The following is a 15,073-nucleotide window of genomic DNA, read 5'->3' on the forward strand; positions in this document are numbered from 1 at the left end:
AACTGGTGAACTGATGGGAAAAAATGAGGTACATCCATACAACAGAACACTTCAGCAATAAAAAGAAATGAAGTATCCAGGTTTTGGCAGCTCATGCCTACAATCCTAGCTACTTGAGAGGCTGAGATCAAAGGATCACTGTTCAAGGCTAGCCCCAGCAAATAGTTCAAGAGACCCCATCTCCAAAATAACCAGAGCAAAATGCACTCCAGTGGCTCAAGCAGTAGAGCACCTGACTAAGTGTAAAGCCCTGAATTCAAACCCTAGTCCCACCAAGAAAAAAAAAAAGAGGGAATGAAGCACCAACACATGCTATGACATGGATGGAACCTTAAAATTATTATATACAGAGAGAAAGGAAGCCAAGCACAAAGGATCGCCTACTTTATGACTCCATTTACCTGAAATATCCAGAAAAGGTAAATATACAGTGATGGAAAGTAGATTAGTGGTTGCCTGGAGCTAGCAGTGGGAACATGGATTAGTAGTAAATTGGCCCAAAGGATCTTACTAGGGGGAAGAAAGTGCTCTAAAGCTGATTTATAGTAATGGTTGTACCACTCAGTAAAGTTACTAAAAATCATTGAATTGTATTCTTAAAATGGGTGAGTTCCATGATATGTAAAATATACTTCAATAGCTTTGCAATTAAAAAATAATTTTAAAATTTTAATTTTAAAAAAGGAGAGTATAGAAACACCTATGGATACATGGCCACCTGATGTTTTATAAAGACACAGTAACCAATGGAGGTAAGACGATCTTTTGAACAGAAGGTGCTGGTACAACAGTACATCCACACAGAGAAAATGGACTTGTCAATCTTCACCATATTGGAAACTCGCTGAGACCTGATCACAGGCCTGATGTAAAAGTAATGCAATAGACTGGAGGCGTTTGATCCCTAGTACCACAGAAAACAAACAATTACAATAACAACAAACTAACACCTTAAACTCTTCTCCAGAAGAAAACACAGAACAGTCTTTCCAACTCTAAGATAGGCAAGGGAGTCTTAGGACACCAAACCATGAATTGTAAAAGGAACACACACACATACACAAAAGACAAATGTATGTCATCAAAATTAAAATCATTTTTCAAAAGGTAATATTAAAAAACACAAAGGGTGCACTTGTGATCCCAGCACTCAGGAGGGAAAGCCTCTGAGTTTGAGGCCAGCCTGGCCTACAGAGTAAGACCCTGTGTCAAAAAATAAGCAAAAATAAAAAAACTCCTTCCTTTTTCCCCCACTAAATAGCACCAAAAGTGAACAAAGCTCCTGCCCACCCAACAATCACAAAAAGGCAGTCCACAGTGAATCCAGAACACATAAAGAAATCGAATTCAGCCAGGTACTCATGGCTCATACCTGCAATTCTAGCAACTTGGGAGGCTGATGGGAAGATGGTGGTTTGAGGCCAGCCCAGGCAGTTAGTTTGAGAGACCCTATCTTCAAAATAACCAGAGCAAAATAGACTGGAGGTTTGGCTCAAGTGGTAGAGTGCCTGCTTTGCAATCATGAAGCCCTGAGTTCAAACCCCAGTTCCACCAAAAAAAAAAAAAAAAAAACCCTCCTAATTTAATAAGAAGACAATTAGTAAAAAGAAAAGAAAAAGAAGACAGTAATAGGTGGGAAAAAGAAAGACTGGAAAAGACGCAGCACAAAAGAAGATATTCAAATGAACAATAAGCACATAAAGGTGCTCAGCTTGATTAGTCAACACAGAAAGGTAAACCAAGTCATTAGGAGATAGGAGATACCACTACACACATATTAAAATGCTAAAATTACAAAGACTGGGAATACCAACTGTTGATGATACACAGTACCTAGAACTCAAACTGATGGTGGGACAGAAAAACAATGCAACAGTGCAACTTTGGAGAACAATTTAGCAGTTTCGTACAAAGTTAAAACATACACTTAACATATAAACCTAGGCATTTACCCAAGAGAAATAAAAGCACATAAAGACTTGTACATGAATGTTCACAAGAGTTTTATTCATAATAGCTCAAAACTGGAAACAGCCCAAAGTGCATCAACAGTGAGTGGATAAACAAACAGTGGTACGTCTGCACGATAGAACACCACTCAGTAATAAAAAGGAAGGAACTTCTGGTGTGCACAGTCATTTGGATGAATCTCAACACCATTATGCTGGGAGAAAGAAACCAGACTCTAAAGAGTATTATCACATGATTCCATTTATATAAAACTCCAGGAAAGAGAGATGTAATAAGTAGTGAGAGAAAGCAGAGCAGTGGTTGCCCTAAAGGCAGGAATAGGTTGGAGTGACCGGAAATAGGACACAAGGGAACTTTTTGGGGTACTGGAAATGTTCTACAATGGGTGCATTTTATTTTATGTAAATTATACCTCAAAACAGCTGATTAAAAAATAAAGTCTGTTTAGTATTTAAAAAATAATAAAAGCACTCAAGGAAGTAGAGCAATGGTTGAGAACGATGCCCACAATGTGGGTGCTAAGGTCTCTCTCAGCTCAGTTAGCAACTGAAACCGAGGGAGAAGCAATACCTGAAAATTCTAATGCAACTTTATGTCTTTTTTTTTTTTTCGACAGCACTGAAGTTTGAACTCAGGGCCTCACACTTGCTACACAGGTGTTCTTACCGCTTGAGCCACTCCACCAGCCCTTCGAATGCAACTTTAAGAAACATACCCTATACTATTTGATTCATACAAAAGGACATAACATTTACGTAAGTTATGAAGAATGATGGGCTGGATCATGGCACAAGTAGGAGAGTAAGTGTGAGGCTCTGAGTTCAACCAAAAAAAAAAAATACAAAGTTATGAAGGATGATGATAAAATCAGTAATCCTGAACCCACCTAATTTACCAACTAAAACCTTGACAGCACTGTTGCCACTGCTAGCCACAGGATCCTCCCCAGTCCAGATGTAACATTATCTTACTTAAACTCAAACTTCCTAAGGGATGTGAAAAGCTGAGTACATGCCCAGCAGACTAAGGACTGCATTTCTCAGCCTCTTTGCAGACAGGTATGCCCATGAGACTGAGTTCCAGCAAACAGGGAGAAAGTAGAAGGGAAGTGACCAATTCCAGAAGGTGTCCTTCAAAGGCTCCTTGCCCTTTTCCTTCCTGCTGGTTGGATGGAAGTGGGACAGATGGAGCTGGAGCAGCTGGACTACACTGCAGAATGGACAGCAGCCATCTGTAAAGATGCAGAGTATTGAGGTAGAGCCAGGTCCTTGAAGACTACATGATCTCCATGGCAAAGAAAAATTCTATTTTCTTGGGTGCAGCTTTGACTTAATGGCTACTTTCTGTCCCCTCTAGCAAGCCCTACCTAAGACTATCACTGAGGAGTTTCCTTTGTTCCTAAATTGTGAAATGGAACTTGCTCAACATTACCACCAGATAAGATAACACGTGCTAGTCTTCTCTGTCCTTCCCCAAGCATTCAACTTTCCTCTACATCAAAACAGACCTGCTCCTCTACTTCCATAGCCTAGCCACAACAGCTTGCATGGGCTTAGCTCACAGACTTCACTGATGGGTTACCAGGGCAGCTGGCCCAGAGAATCCTGTTACTTATAGGGCAGCTCACCACTTACCCATTCAAGTAGCATTTCTAGAATGCCTGCTAAGTCAGATCCTCAGGCCATTAGATTTAAAACAAACAACAACAAAAAAAAAGCCTCCAAACTCACAGTTTAACAGGGAAGACACAAAATTCAAGTGCAGTATGGAGGGGAGTATGGGGCTGAGACAGCCATTGACAGCCGACATTGACCTTGACCTTGAAGAGCAACAATGAGTTAGTTGTCAGGGAAAGATGACTAGAAAGGAAACATACCCCCAGGTGTCTGCCAAGTGATAGCAATAATTTAATACTAAGCTAAGAATAATACAGTAAATAGACAATATGGCTTCCAAGCCGAACACCACTGTGCTTTTGATTGTCTTCTGTCAGGGGTGGCTTGGTTCCCACCCATCTCTCTGACCCCCGCCCTGTGTTCCAGTCACTCTCAATCACCTTGAGCTTCTTAGGATCACCACACAGTTCCACGTCTATGTGCTCTTGTCCACCCCATCTGAGCACTGAACCAGTCATCCCAGGTCCAATTAAACATGCGCACCTCCTCCTCTCCTGTACCCCCATCCCTGGGGCCTGGCCTCCCAAGCCCTGCCAGGCATGCTTAACTGCCTTTCCCACTAGAGGGGAGCAACTGGAGAGAGTAATTGGGCCTTGTGTTATAGTCTGGACTTTAAATGTCCCCAAAGGCCCATGTTTTAGAGGTTTATTCCCCATGGAGGTGCTATAAGGAGGCAGTATGAACTTTAAAAAGTGGGATGGAATGGAAGTCTTTAGGTCATTGTGAGTGAACCCTCAAAGGAAGCAGTGGAACCCAGCCCTGTCCATGGCTTCCTGGCCATGACCTGAAATGTTCTGCTCTGCCATGTGCTCCTCACCATTGCTATATGGCACACCACCAGAAGGTCAAAAGGGACAGGGCCACCCAATCATGGACTGGAACTTCCAAAACTGTAAGCCACAATAATCCTTTTCTCTTCATAAATTGCTTATGTCAGATATTATGACGGCAATGGGAACTAGCACATCCTCTTAGTCTACTAACAGTGCCTGGCACATAGCAGGCACCTAATGAGAAGTGCTTGCTCAGTGAGTTAAGATGATCAGGGCTATAAAAGAAGCAAACTAAGAAAGAGCTCTCTCAGGATTTCTAATCCAACAGGCTAAGACATCTATATCCTATATTAAGAGGAGGTAACTGAAGCTATAGGTCGGTCTTTGAAGGGACCTAAATTGTTTATCAGAGACAGTAGGAATAAAAGGTTCAAGCCTAATGAAAAATTATTACCCTACAAAATTTGTATCTCTTTGGGCAGAAAGAAGACAAATCGGCTCAGCACAAATCAGTCAGCCTTGCAGTTAACAGGATTCTGTACTCGGGACCACACTAGGCCTGCATGTACACACAAACTGATTCTTGACTCAAAGTCAAACACAAAGAAATTAAACTGGGTGTGGCAGCTTACGCCTGTAATCCTAGCTACTTGAGAAGTAGAGATTGGGAGGACTGTGGTTCGAGGCTATCCTGGGCAAAAAGCTAGCGAGTCCCCATCACAACCAACAAGCTGGGCATGGTAGTATGTACTTGGTAATTCCAGCTACACAGGAGGCATAAGTAGGAGGATCGAAATCCAGGGCAGCCCCAGCAAAAATGTAGTGCCCTATTAAAAAAAATAATTAAAAGCAAAAAGGGCTGCCATCATGTTTCAAGTAGTAGAGCACCTGACTAGCAAGAGTGAGGCCCTGAGTTCAAATGCCAGTACTGAAAAAAAGAAAGAAAAGAAAAAGGAGAAGAATAAAGAAACCAAAATGAAAATCAGAGAATGTCGAATCTTTTCTCAGACCACAGCCTGGCTCTTCCTGAGCTCTGCCTAACTTTCTCTGAAGCCCTGGAAACCGTTTAGCCTCATACCTGGTGAGCCAGCCTTTCCCTAGGTGTCAACCTCCTGCCACTTTCACAAAGCCTCCTGACTTCCCTGGCCCACACTAATTCTTCTCTTTCTGTAATCTTGTGGATTTTTTGTCTATATAATTAATTTTGGCATTAAATCACAATGTCTTTTATTATTACCTTTTTTAAGAGTTTATCTTATCTTTCAAAAGAACCTGTAAAAGTCTCTCACAAAATACAGTACTAAGCATCCAGTAGGTGCTTAACAAATACCAAGGAGCTGAGCTGGTATCATTCTGGGAGGTCTTTATGTCCTCTTTGCCACTGGCATGTTCTAACATCTCAAGGTCCATCACATTCACCAGAGAGCAGAGGTATCAAAAGAGGCACTCAGCAGCAGGTCTGCTACCACCCAGGCCAGCCAGTAGGTCAGAGATGAACGTCTCCAAGCACTGGCTCCCTAAAGTGGTCTTGGAAAAGCTACTCTCCCCTGACACATGAGCATTCAGGGCCAGAATCTCACTTTCCAGGCTTGGGCTTACAAATGAATGTCCTTAAAAAGCCAAGAAATGGGAGGGAAGGATTGAAACATAAAATCAGCAGGAACACACATGAACAGAGGCCATAAATCCCTCCCAGACACAGACAATGCCTCAGTGATAAGCATGCAGATTGCACACCTAGTTCAGAAACTCCCCTGAGTTTGCTTGTAATTAAGGGGGTTAGAGAGGTAAAAAAAATATATAAACCCAATTAATCATTTAAATATTTAAAGTCAGATTTTTTTCCCTCACTCCAGGATTAGTATATTTCATAATGCCAGCAGCAGACAGTCCTGGTTTTTACTGGGGTTCATTTTAGAGCATGTTTAAACTAGTCAGATTGACTGATGCTTCCAGCAACTAATCGCATGTCAAATAAAAGATATTTTATGTAATAAATTACCGCTACAAGTAATTCAAATGTCATTTATCAGTTTTATTATCAGTCAGGCAAAGTCTTGTTTCTCTATATTAATCAAAATCAAGCTTTTTTTTTTTTTTGGAGCAGTTTTGACACCTCTTGGCAAAAGTACAGAAGTGAAGAGGCAGTGTCACCCCCGGAGTTGAAAGGAGCGATGTAATGGTAGGAGAAGAGTGAAGCTCAATGATGACAACTGCAAACTTCAGGCATTTAAAATTGCCATTACCCTTGTTTTCACACTAGTGTCAAAGCAGGAAAAAGTCTGACTCTAGGCGGTGAATTTTATTTTTAGGGCAAGGAGACTCAAATACACTCCCACCTACACACCTAAACGTGTAATGCTTTTTCTCAGAGTGATCTGGACATGAGAACATGACAATGACTGAACTGCTCTTCCCCATTCCATTCTTCTGCCTCTTTCGGGAAGACTAATAGTTAACCCTTTGTGCCTCCAGAAAGCAAGCAAACACATGCCATTCTAGGCCAACTCTGTGACCAACCAGAACAATTTGTTCTGAGCAAGAAGTTTCCAAGCAGCCGAGAGACCTGTCTGGTATTAAGCATGGGAGGAAACAGCTGGAACAGAACAGATGTGCATCTTAGAAAACTGTACACCCCAGCTGCCACTGCCTATCCTCAACAAATCCTATTAAATGGCCGGGCCCAGGAACACGACTAAGAGAAAAGTGTGGAGACTTAGCCTTTGGCTAAAAAGAAACACACAAGGTAGGTTTAGGGCAAAAGCAAGCACAATGGACTGAAAGAATGTCAGCCAGGAAGGAGAAAGGCGTTTCCCATTCACAAGTGGCAGAACCCAAGTGATCCAAAAGCCTAAACATAAAGTTTAAGGCAGACGTTTTGTTCCTGGAGTCTCAGAGGTCTGCATACCAGCAGTTTGCAAAGGGCTACACCCTGATGAATGAGATATGTAGGTGCATGCAACCTGGTCTCACTCACTCAGCCTTATTCGGAAAGCAAAAGAAAGAGACCTCTAAATGAGATCTGTGAACAAGAGAGAGTCTAACCCACTGCCTGACCCCTCACCAGTCTGGAGGAGAGAAGACCCTCCTAGCTGTGTCTACTGTGTGGATCACCTACCCAGCTGCAGTACAGCCAAGTGAAAGCAATGGGGAAGCCAGGAACTGGTGGCTCATGCCTGTAATCCTAGCTACTTTGGGAGGCTGAGATTGGGAGGATCATGGTTCAAAGCCAGCCCTGGCAAATAGTTTGCAAGATCACATCTCTAAAGTAACCAGGAAAATGAACTGGAGGGTAGCTCAAGTGGTACAGCACCTGCTTTGCAAGAGTGAAGCCCTGATTTCAAACCTTAATCCCAGTTTAAAAAAAAGGTCACTTCAGACCCTGTGTTCAGGGATCAAAATGAATCTGTCATTTTAAAATACACTCTTTGAAATCTAATACCTAACAATGTTTTAAATCATGTTTTGAAAAAATAAAACTTTTGAAATAGTCAATTAAAATGAAGACAATTATAGAAAAGGCATTTTGAAAGATAACAAAGTCATTGTTAAAGAAACAGAATCGAGCTATTTTTCCATGGCTTTGGAGTCAATTTTAATCTTTTTATACTTTTTGTAAGTGACGTAAGGATGGCTTCTGGCTGTATTTGGATGTATACAACTGTTAACTGTATTTATTACTATAGCAGCTCTCATTTAAAAATAATAAAAACCCCTCATCAGTCATGAAAAATTTAAAAGCAACATTCCAAAAGGACCTTTTTAATCTGAAATTCTCTAACAGACTGCTACTACATGAATATATATATATAGTATAGCTGGGACAAGGGAGGGAAGGCTGACAAATCTACGAATATTAACTGTAAAAAATAAAATGAGATGACACGTCACTTCAGTGAGCAAAGGAGAATGAGCTCACAAATCACACATTCCTGTTGTCATTCAGGAAACAGCAGCATTCAAAACCCCTGGTGTAAGAGGATGGAAAACAGAACCGATAATAGTTTTAGTTTCTTGTATAGATCCAAAATACTTGAAACAACACAATCAATGCATTCATTGTGATTCCTTGTCTCTTCTTCGACTTTTGTCACAAACTTAAAACTCTATCTAGAAGATCTGGGCGTGCCAGATCTTTTGGAAAATTCTTTTGGAAAAATCCAAGAACTTTCTACTCAAACTGGGAAAAGCCTGGTTTCTTCTCCCAGTTTGCTGAATCTGGGAGCTTCAAAACACTGCTCTTCAGCCAGAAGTCCTGAATCTCAGTAATGGTTAAACAAGAGTTGGAGTGGGTGACTTACTGTATGGCTGAGCATTGAGCTGAGGGGATTGGACAGGAACCACCTGAGTGGCAGGGCCCAAGGACGAAGGCTCATCGACAGCAGTACCCGACTGCTGGAAAGCCAGATCAATCTCTTCCTCTGTCAGCCCTAGGGAGAAGAGCACAGAACACAGGTGAGTACCTTTACCAGTGTCCACACTGCATCAAAGTCTTCTTTGAGAAAGGCCCTTACAGCCACAAAGTGCCTGGTATCACCCTAGTAAGTTGCCTCCCCAATTTTGGATTCTCTGGAACCTCTCTCACTTGCAATTTAACCTTAAGCGACAGAATATTAGCCTCAACACTGCTTCCAAATGTGCCTCATTCAATTTCCTTAATTTATCCTTGAGTTTATTGCTGCTTTTGAAGTCGCTCAGTACTGCAATTCTCCATTCTTCCCCCGAAAACAGATACCATCAACTGCAAATGTGGCTCATTTTAATCTGTAATGGTGTTAAAAAAAAGAGGGGAAAAAACTAACAATAATGCATGAAAACAGACAGGGAAACAAAAAACTAATTATTGGGTGAGACGACTAATTAGTCTAGATCGTTTCCGAAGACGGGAATAATTTGCTTTATTTTATGACAAATGCAGAAATAAAAAGAAAAATCAGGACTCACTGTGATTAGTATGAATGGGACATAGAATGTAAAGAAGAAAATAAAACAAGAAAACTGATCAAAACAAGGCTAGGCCCAAACTTTCAGATGATTATTGCTCTAGCCTATCACAGGCTGCCTGGATCGCCTTTGGCTAGTTTTTCTTTTCCCTTTTTTTAAAATTCTCCTGACACTCTAAACCACACCACACAGGGGACATCAGGACATCATAGGGCACCCTCTACAGTGCATCTAACATGTGGAGAGGATTTACCCATGGAGGGACGCAAGGCAAGTGAGAACCCCATTTCTGGGGAGTACACAGTTCGGATATTTTCAGTGGGTCTGAGGCTGACTGGGGATGGTGACTCTTAGGTGGAGGATGAAGGCATCAACAAATCCACAGAACAGAAACACAGTGTGGCATCCAGGTATGAGACAAAGTTTCCCATGGGGCCCACACAGGAAGTAAGTGGATGTATAAAAGTGCTCTGCCACGGTGAACAGAAAAAGCAGGAGGTCACTGCTGGCCTGCAGAAGACTACTTGGCCAGCCTGTGCTGTTCTGGGAATCCCAATATCCAGTCAAGCCACAACACAGAGCTTTTAAACTAGAGCTGAGAGCTTTTCCACATCTGGTCAGCAGCTCTCCATTAGAGGCCCACAGCATGGTACACTTGCCCCTGGGGGTAGATGAAGTACAAGACGGTTCTGAGGATCAGCATCTTCAAAGCATGGTACCTCGCACTCTCTGCCTAGGGGCTAATAGATGGTGCACATTAATGCTTTAGAGCACAGCTCTGCCCTGCACCATATTGGCATGAGTTGACTGCAGCTATCCCTCAAACTTTTCATGCCCTACCACAAACGGTCAAGGGAGTGCCTCAATATTCAAAACCACCCTGGGTCCTTTTTTTTCTCTTCCCACACTGAGTGGCTAAGGTCTGTCCCCATTTAAAACTGTAGCTCTTCCCCTCTTTCCTCTCTTCATACATGCAAGTGGGACTAGGCAGGGGCAGGCAAGGCCATACACTTGTTAATCTGAAGGCTGTGGGGGGGCTCCTGACAGCACTTGTTCACCCCAGGTTGAGGGGCAGATGAAAAATTGCCAAGTGCATCAGCGATGGTACTTCCCACCTTCCAAATACAAGAACTGAAGCTGAGTGGACTAGGACTGGACAGAGGATGTTCCCCTTTCTGCTTCCTCAGCTTGCTGCAAAAAGATTGCTTTTCCCATCATTTCTCCTCCCAAGCAGAACAGGGACAGGACAGATGGACAAGTCAGGCAAAAACAGAGAACATACTTCCCCAGAACTTGTGCCTCTGGACTCTTGCCTGCTCCTGCAGATCACTCTTCCTGAATAGAAAGGGGCTTCCCTCTCTGAGTGCTGGGAGGGAAGACATTGCTTTACCAGTTCAAAATCAGCCACTAGAGAAGAAAGCAGCATCTGCGACGTCAGCACAGGCTGCTGGTCACTAGGACACTATGGAATTCTACAAACCTAGTGGATCGTGCGCCTTGTCAGCCGCTGGCTGCAAATGAAGATAATTTTCCCAAAAGGAGCATTCAGTTGCATTCTCATTTTCCCTTTTGGCTCTTTCAAATATAAACAAGTACGATAATGTTTAACACTGGGGAAATATACAGTAAGTTACAGGCTGTGCTGCGGCCCTGAGAGCTGGAGCTGGTTAAAGGAACAGGACTCCCTGCCTGCTGTTCTGCCCTCTGGCCCTAAGCTTTTAGGAAGCCTACTTTCCTAATAAAACATGTTCCTTGCATTACTGCAGCCGAGCCCACCAGTGAGGCCGCGGTTTAAAGAGCATCAGCACTTCCTTCCAAGCTCTTATTTTTCAGAGACCTTATCATTTGATGCTCTAAATTTATGCTGGCTGGAATTCTGATATCTTTAGGTCTCTGGGAGAGTCAAGGTTTTGATTTAGTTACAATTAATGAGTCATGTTTCTTCTTTTTTAAAAATAAGAATTTTAACAATCTCACTGGATAATACAATCTTAGAACTGGAACATTATCCCAGTCATTCCCTTCATTCAGCAGATTAAAAAACCCAAGATCCAAGCAGGGTGAACACTCTGCCCCAAATCATACCTGTCCTAGAGAATGGGGATACCAGGGACAACCTGAGGCTCTCCATCTGCAGCCTGGTGACTTGTACCATGCCAGAGTTACAAAACATCAGATTACAGATTCAGGACTTTTGTTTTAAGTCTTCAATCTTGTTGAAGAGGTTTTGAAAAGGATTCAATTTCCTTCCCCCATGGCCGCCCTAGATCCACATCTATCGGTAAGAGCCAATAACTGGTTTGGGGCTACCTGGAAACAGTACAGGAACTTAGCCCTCCATCCTATCTGCAAATGAAACTAGAAAACTTTTTGAACATCAGAGTGACTAACTTAGAGTGTCATCATTCTCATCTTATTCTAAGATTCTAACCCCAAATCAAATCTAGGCAGCTGTGCCCAGACTTCCTTGAGTGTACTCTTCTTCTGGAATGTCTCCAGCTTAGTCAGGACTGACCATCTTTAGCTCTCTATTTACAGGTGAGTCCCAGGTGAGCCACCTGGGACTCAGAAAGACTAAGGTCACCCGCCTTTCCCCAGATCACAAGCTATGCGGTGATCACATCCAGTGGCTCCTGGTACAGAGACAATCCTGCCTTGTGCTAAGGTCCTGTCACAGGATCCATATATAAGACATCCAAGTGCCCTAGTCCCATCTTTCCCACCCATTCCACCAAGATAAACAATGCAGATCTCTGACTGAGACCTTGCAGAATCCAAAAGGTTAAAAGGAATAAAAAAGGAAACTGTCAATTGTAAGTGAATTATATTTGGCTCTGAAAGCTGAGGCACAGTCTATATTATAAAAGGCATCTCTTTGCGTTGTTTACCATCACACTGACTAATGCAGACCTTTTTTTTGTTTTGTTTTAAATAATCTCATGCAAATTAGACACACACACTTCCTTCCAGTTGATTGCTGTCTGCAAGGAATAATCTAACTGCAGAGGGACTGAGCAATGTCTGAGCAGAGCAGAGAGACAGGAGCGAAGGGCTTTGCCATTCTGTGTGTGGCATGCAAGCCTCCTCCCTCCCCTATCTGCCTTACAACTTCCTTTGGCTCTGTCTTTGGAAGAATTAGTCCATTTTCATAAAGCTTAAAATTTTCTTTTAGTTGGGGGTATCAATTTGCATTACCTGACACCACCAGTAGTAGCATTTAGATGTTCTAGTAACTTCCCTTCTGCCACTTGGTGGTTGTGAAGAGTTCTCATCCTTCTACCCAGTCTATAGCAATGACAACTAAAATATGTTATCGACAGAGAAGAACTCTTAAGAAAGTCCTGCTCGATTATTCCACTCACTAACTAGCTTGAGCCAAGAGAAGAAAGAAGGCAGGAAAGCAGCAGGAGCAGGAATGCTGGGTCCTGATTCTGAGAGGCAGAGAGTACCAACTCATCTACCAATGCCACTGCCTGATCTGCAAACCCGAGAGCTCTCAATTCAAACTATCGGAATGAAGACCCTGTGCACCCAGGATCTGGGCAGACTTCTTGTTCTCTCAGTTCTCTGCAAGCTACTTCCAAAATGTCTGGAACGATTAGTTCCCTTTACCAGATGTCTGCTGCCCCTGTAGCATTGGGCCAAGAATTTCTTCTCCAACACTTTCTCCAGGGTGGGCTACTTTCAAAAGAACAGAACAAGTGAGCGACATCCTATTGATCAATAAAGCCTGCTTTTACTGCCATCTGAACTGAATGCCTCAGGGCAGCCACACCTGCCTATTTTTTTATCCTCTAGCAGATAAACAAATCTGTTTTCTTTTTCTAAAGGTTTCAGTTAAAATATAACAAACCAAACAAAACCAAACCAGCTGGCAGTGAGGTGAGCAAGATTCTCCCACCATCCTTTCTCATGACTGAGGCCAAACTAGACACACAGAAGGGCTGACTTTTTTCTGTGGGACCTGGATGCTCAAAGGACTTTCAAAGCAAGCAGCCTCAACAATGTCCCCAGCAACCACTGGGCTTTGCTCTCAGCCTAGTCCTATGCAAGTGAAGCAGAATTAGATGACTGAAGACAGCAATGTTCTCTGCATCTTTCAGGTCAAACAACAGCCAGGACAGAACAGACAAGGCAATGAACACTGGCCGCACCTTTCAGCTCAGTCCCGTCAGGGACAAGGGGCACAGGGCCTGGGGTCATGGAGAAGAGCAGCAGTGAAGGGCTGGGAACTTGGGTGATTCATCTGGGACTCCTGGAGACTGAGTGGGGGTCACCTCTCTCAGAACACACTAGTTATCTGCTCCAGCACACTCCCAGAAGAGATGAGGCAGAAGATGGCTGGCTAAAGATACTCCCCAAATTAAAAGAAAAATCAACTCACTCGGAAGAGGTTCAGAGAGTGGAAAGGGAAAAAGTATTTTTATTTTATTTTATTAACATTTTGTTGGAACAGTGGAGTACAATAAGGACTCTTGGAGCCTCTAAAAGTCGTTGGATGACCTGTAGACCCCTATTTCCCAGTGCCTTGTATAAAATTGAATTTTTTAAACATAAATTACACGTAATGACGACACTGTAAAAACTAACAGTAATGGAAAGCTGTGCTGTATTTCATTAGCCTGTATTATTCCGTGCCACCTGATCCAGCCGGGCCTTGTTTATGAGTTAGTGTGCTCGCAGATGCCGATGGAAGCATTTGCTTCGACCTTGCTCTTCTCATTGGGGCATGAAATTACGACGGCAGCACCTTGATATTACAGCCATAAATACAGTAAACTGCAAATTTAAGCCAACGGCTCCTATTGTCTCTGAACATAAAGCTGATCGGTATTTATTTAAAAGGAGAACAAAAAAAATATTATATATCACCTTGTTTATGGGGCCGCCCCCACCCACTTTCTTATCCCCTCCCCCAGTCTACTAACCTGTCCAATTCACTTGGTTAAAATATTAAGCAAATAAGCCAAACACTTTCTTCTCCACTGACTAACTATTACCAAGCAGTGAAAACAGTTTTTGAGAAAACTAGTTCCAAATATCTTAGCCTGAATGAAAGTTTTTATACAAACTGAGCTGACTGAGTGGGGATGCTGGCCCCCACTATCTTGATATTGATATGTAAATTTAAGAACAGGACTTGAGACTTCCCTTCTCCTTAAATAAAGGAAGTTTAAACAACGGGAGAAAAAGTTGCTGATGATTCCCTGAAACGAAATGTCCTCTTGGTATCCTTCTAAAAATCATTAGGTAGAAATGCTATTTCAAAAAGCAGCAAAACACTGCCTCCTGCCACCTTAAGGAAAGGAAGAAAGATATCTAACCACGAATATAATTCTCATCTCAGCGCACAGGGACCTCTCATTAAAACTTGAACCAATCCTTTCCTTATCCCAGTGAACCATAAAGACAATATATCCTTTAAATACATTAAATGTGGAAGAAAAATAAACACAAAGACAAAAGGACACTGGGTATCACCCAGCCACGTCTCCTAATATAAGTCACCAAGTAAAAAGCCAGTGCACAATGTATTTCACTGCCAGCTTAAAGACTGAAGGACCTGGCAGGCATGTCACCCTCAAAGTCTGAAGACAAGGCATAGATGCCTTCCTCACATCAAAAAGGGGGTCTCTGCTCTCAGCCAGACAGAAGGACTGTGAAAAGTCAGCCATACTGAGGTGCGGGAGCTCTCAGACTGTGAGTGGT

At 42.6% G+C, this 15,073-nt stretch overlaps 1 protein-coding gene across 1 annotated transcript in view; it reads right to left on the reverse strand.

Annotated features, from left to right (window-relative positions):
• The window catches only part of Pex14 (peroxisomal biogenesis factor 14), a 140,441-nt gene that overhangs the window by 21,751 nt on the left and 103,617 nt on the right, over window positions 1-15,073 (reverse strand). The window contains exon 4 of the mRNA XM_020186059.2: window positions 8,722-8,850. Within this exon, the coding sequence (XP_020041648.2) occupies window positions 8,722-8,850 (129 nt within the window). The remainder of the gene's footprint in view (window positions 1-8,721; window positions 8,851-15,073) is intronic.

Source organism: Castor canadensis, chromosome 7 (genome assembly GCF_047511655.1).
Source record: "Castor canadensis chromosome 7, mCasCan1.hap1v2, whole genome shotgun sequence".
Taxonomy (NCBI): Eukaryota; Metazoa; Chordata; class Mammalia; order Rodentia; family Castoridae; genus Castor; species Castor canadensis.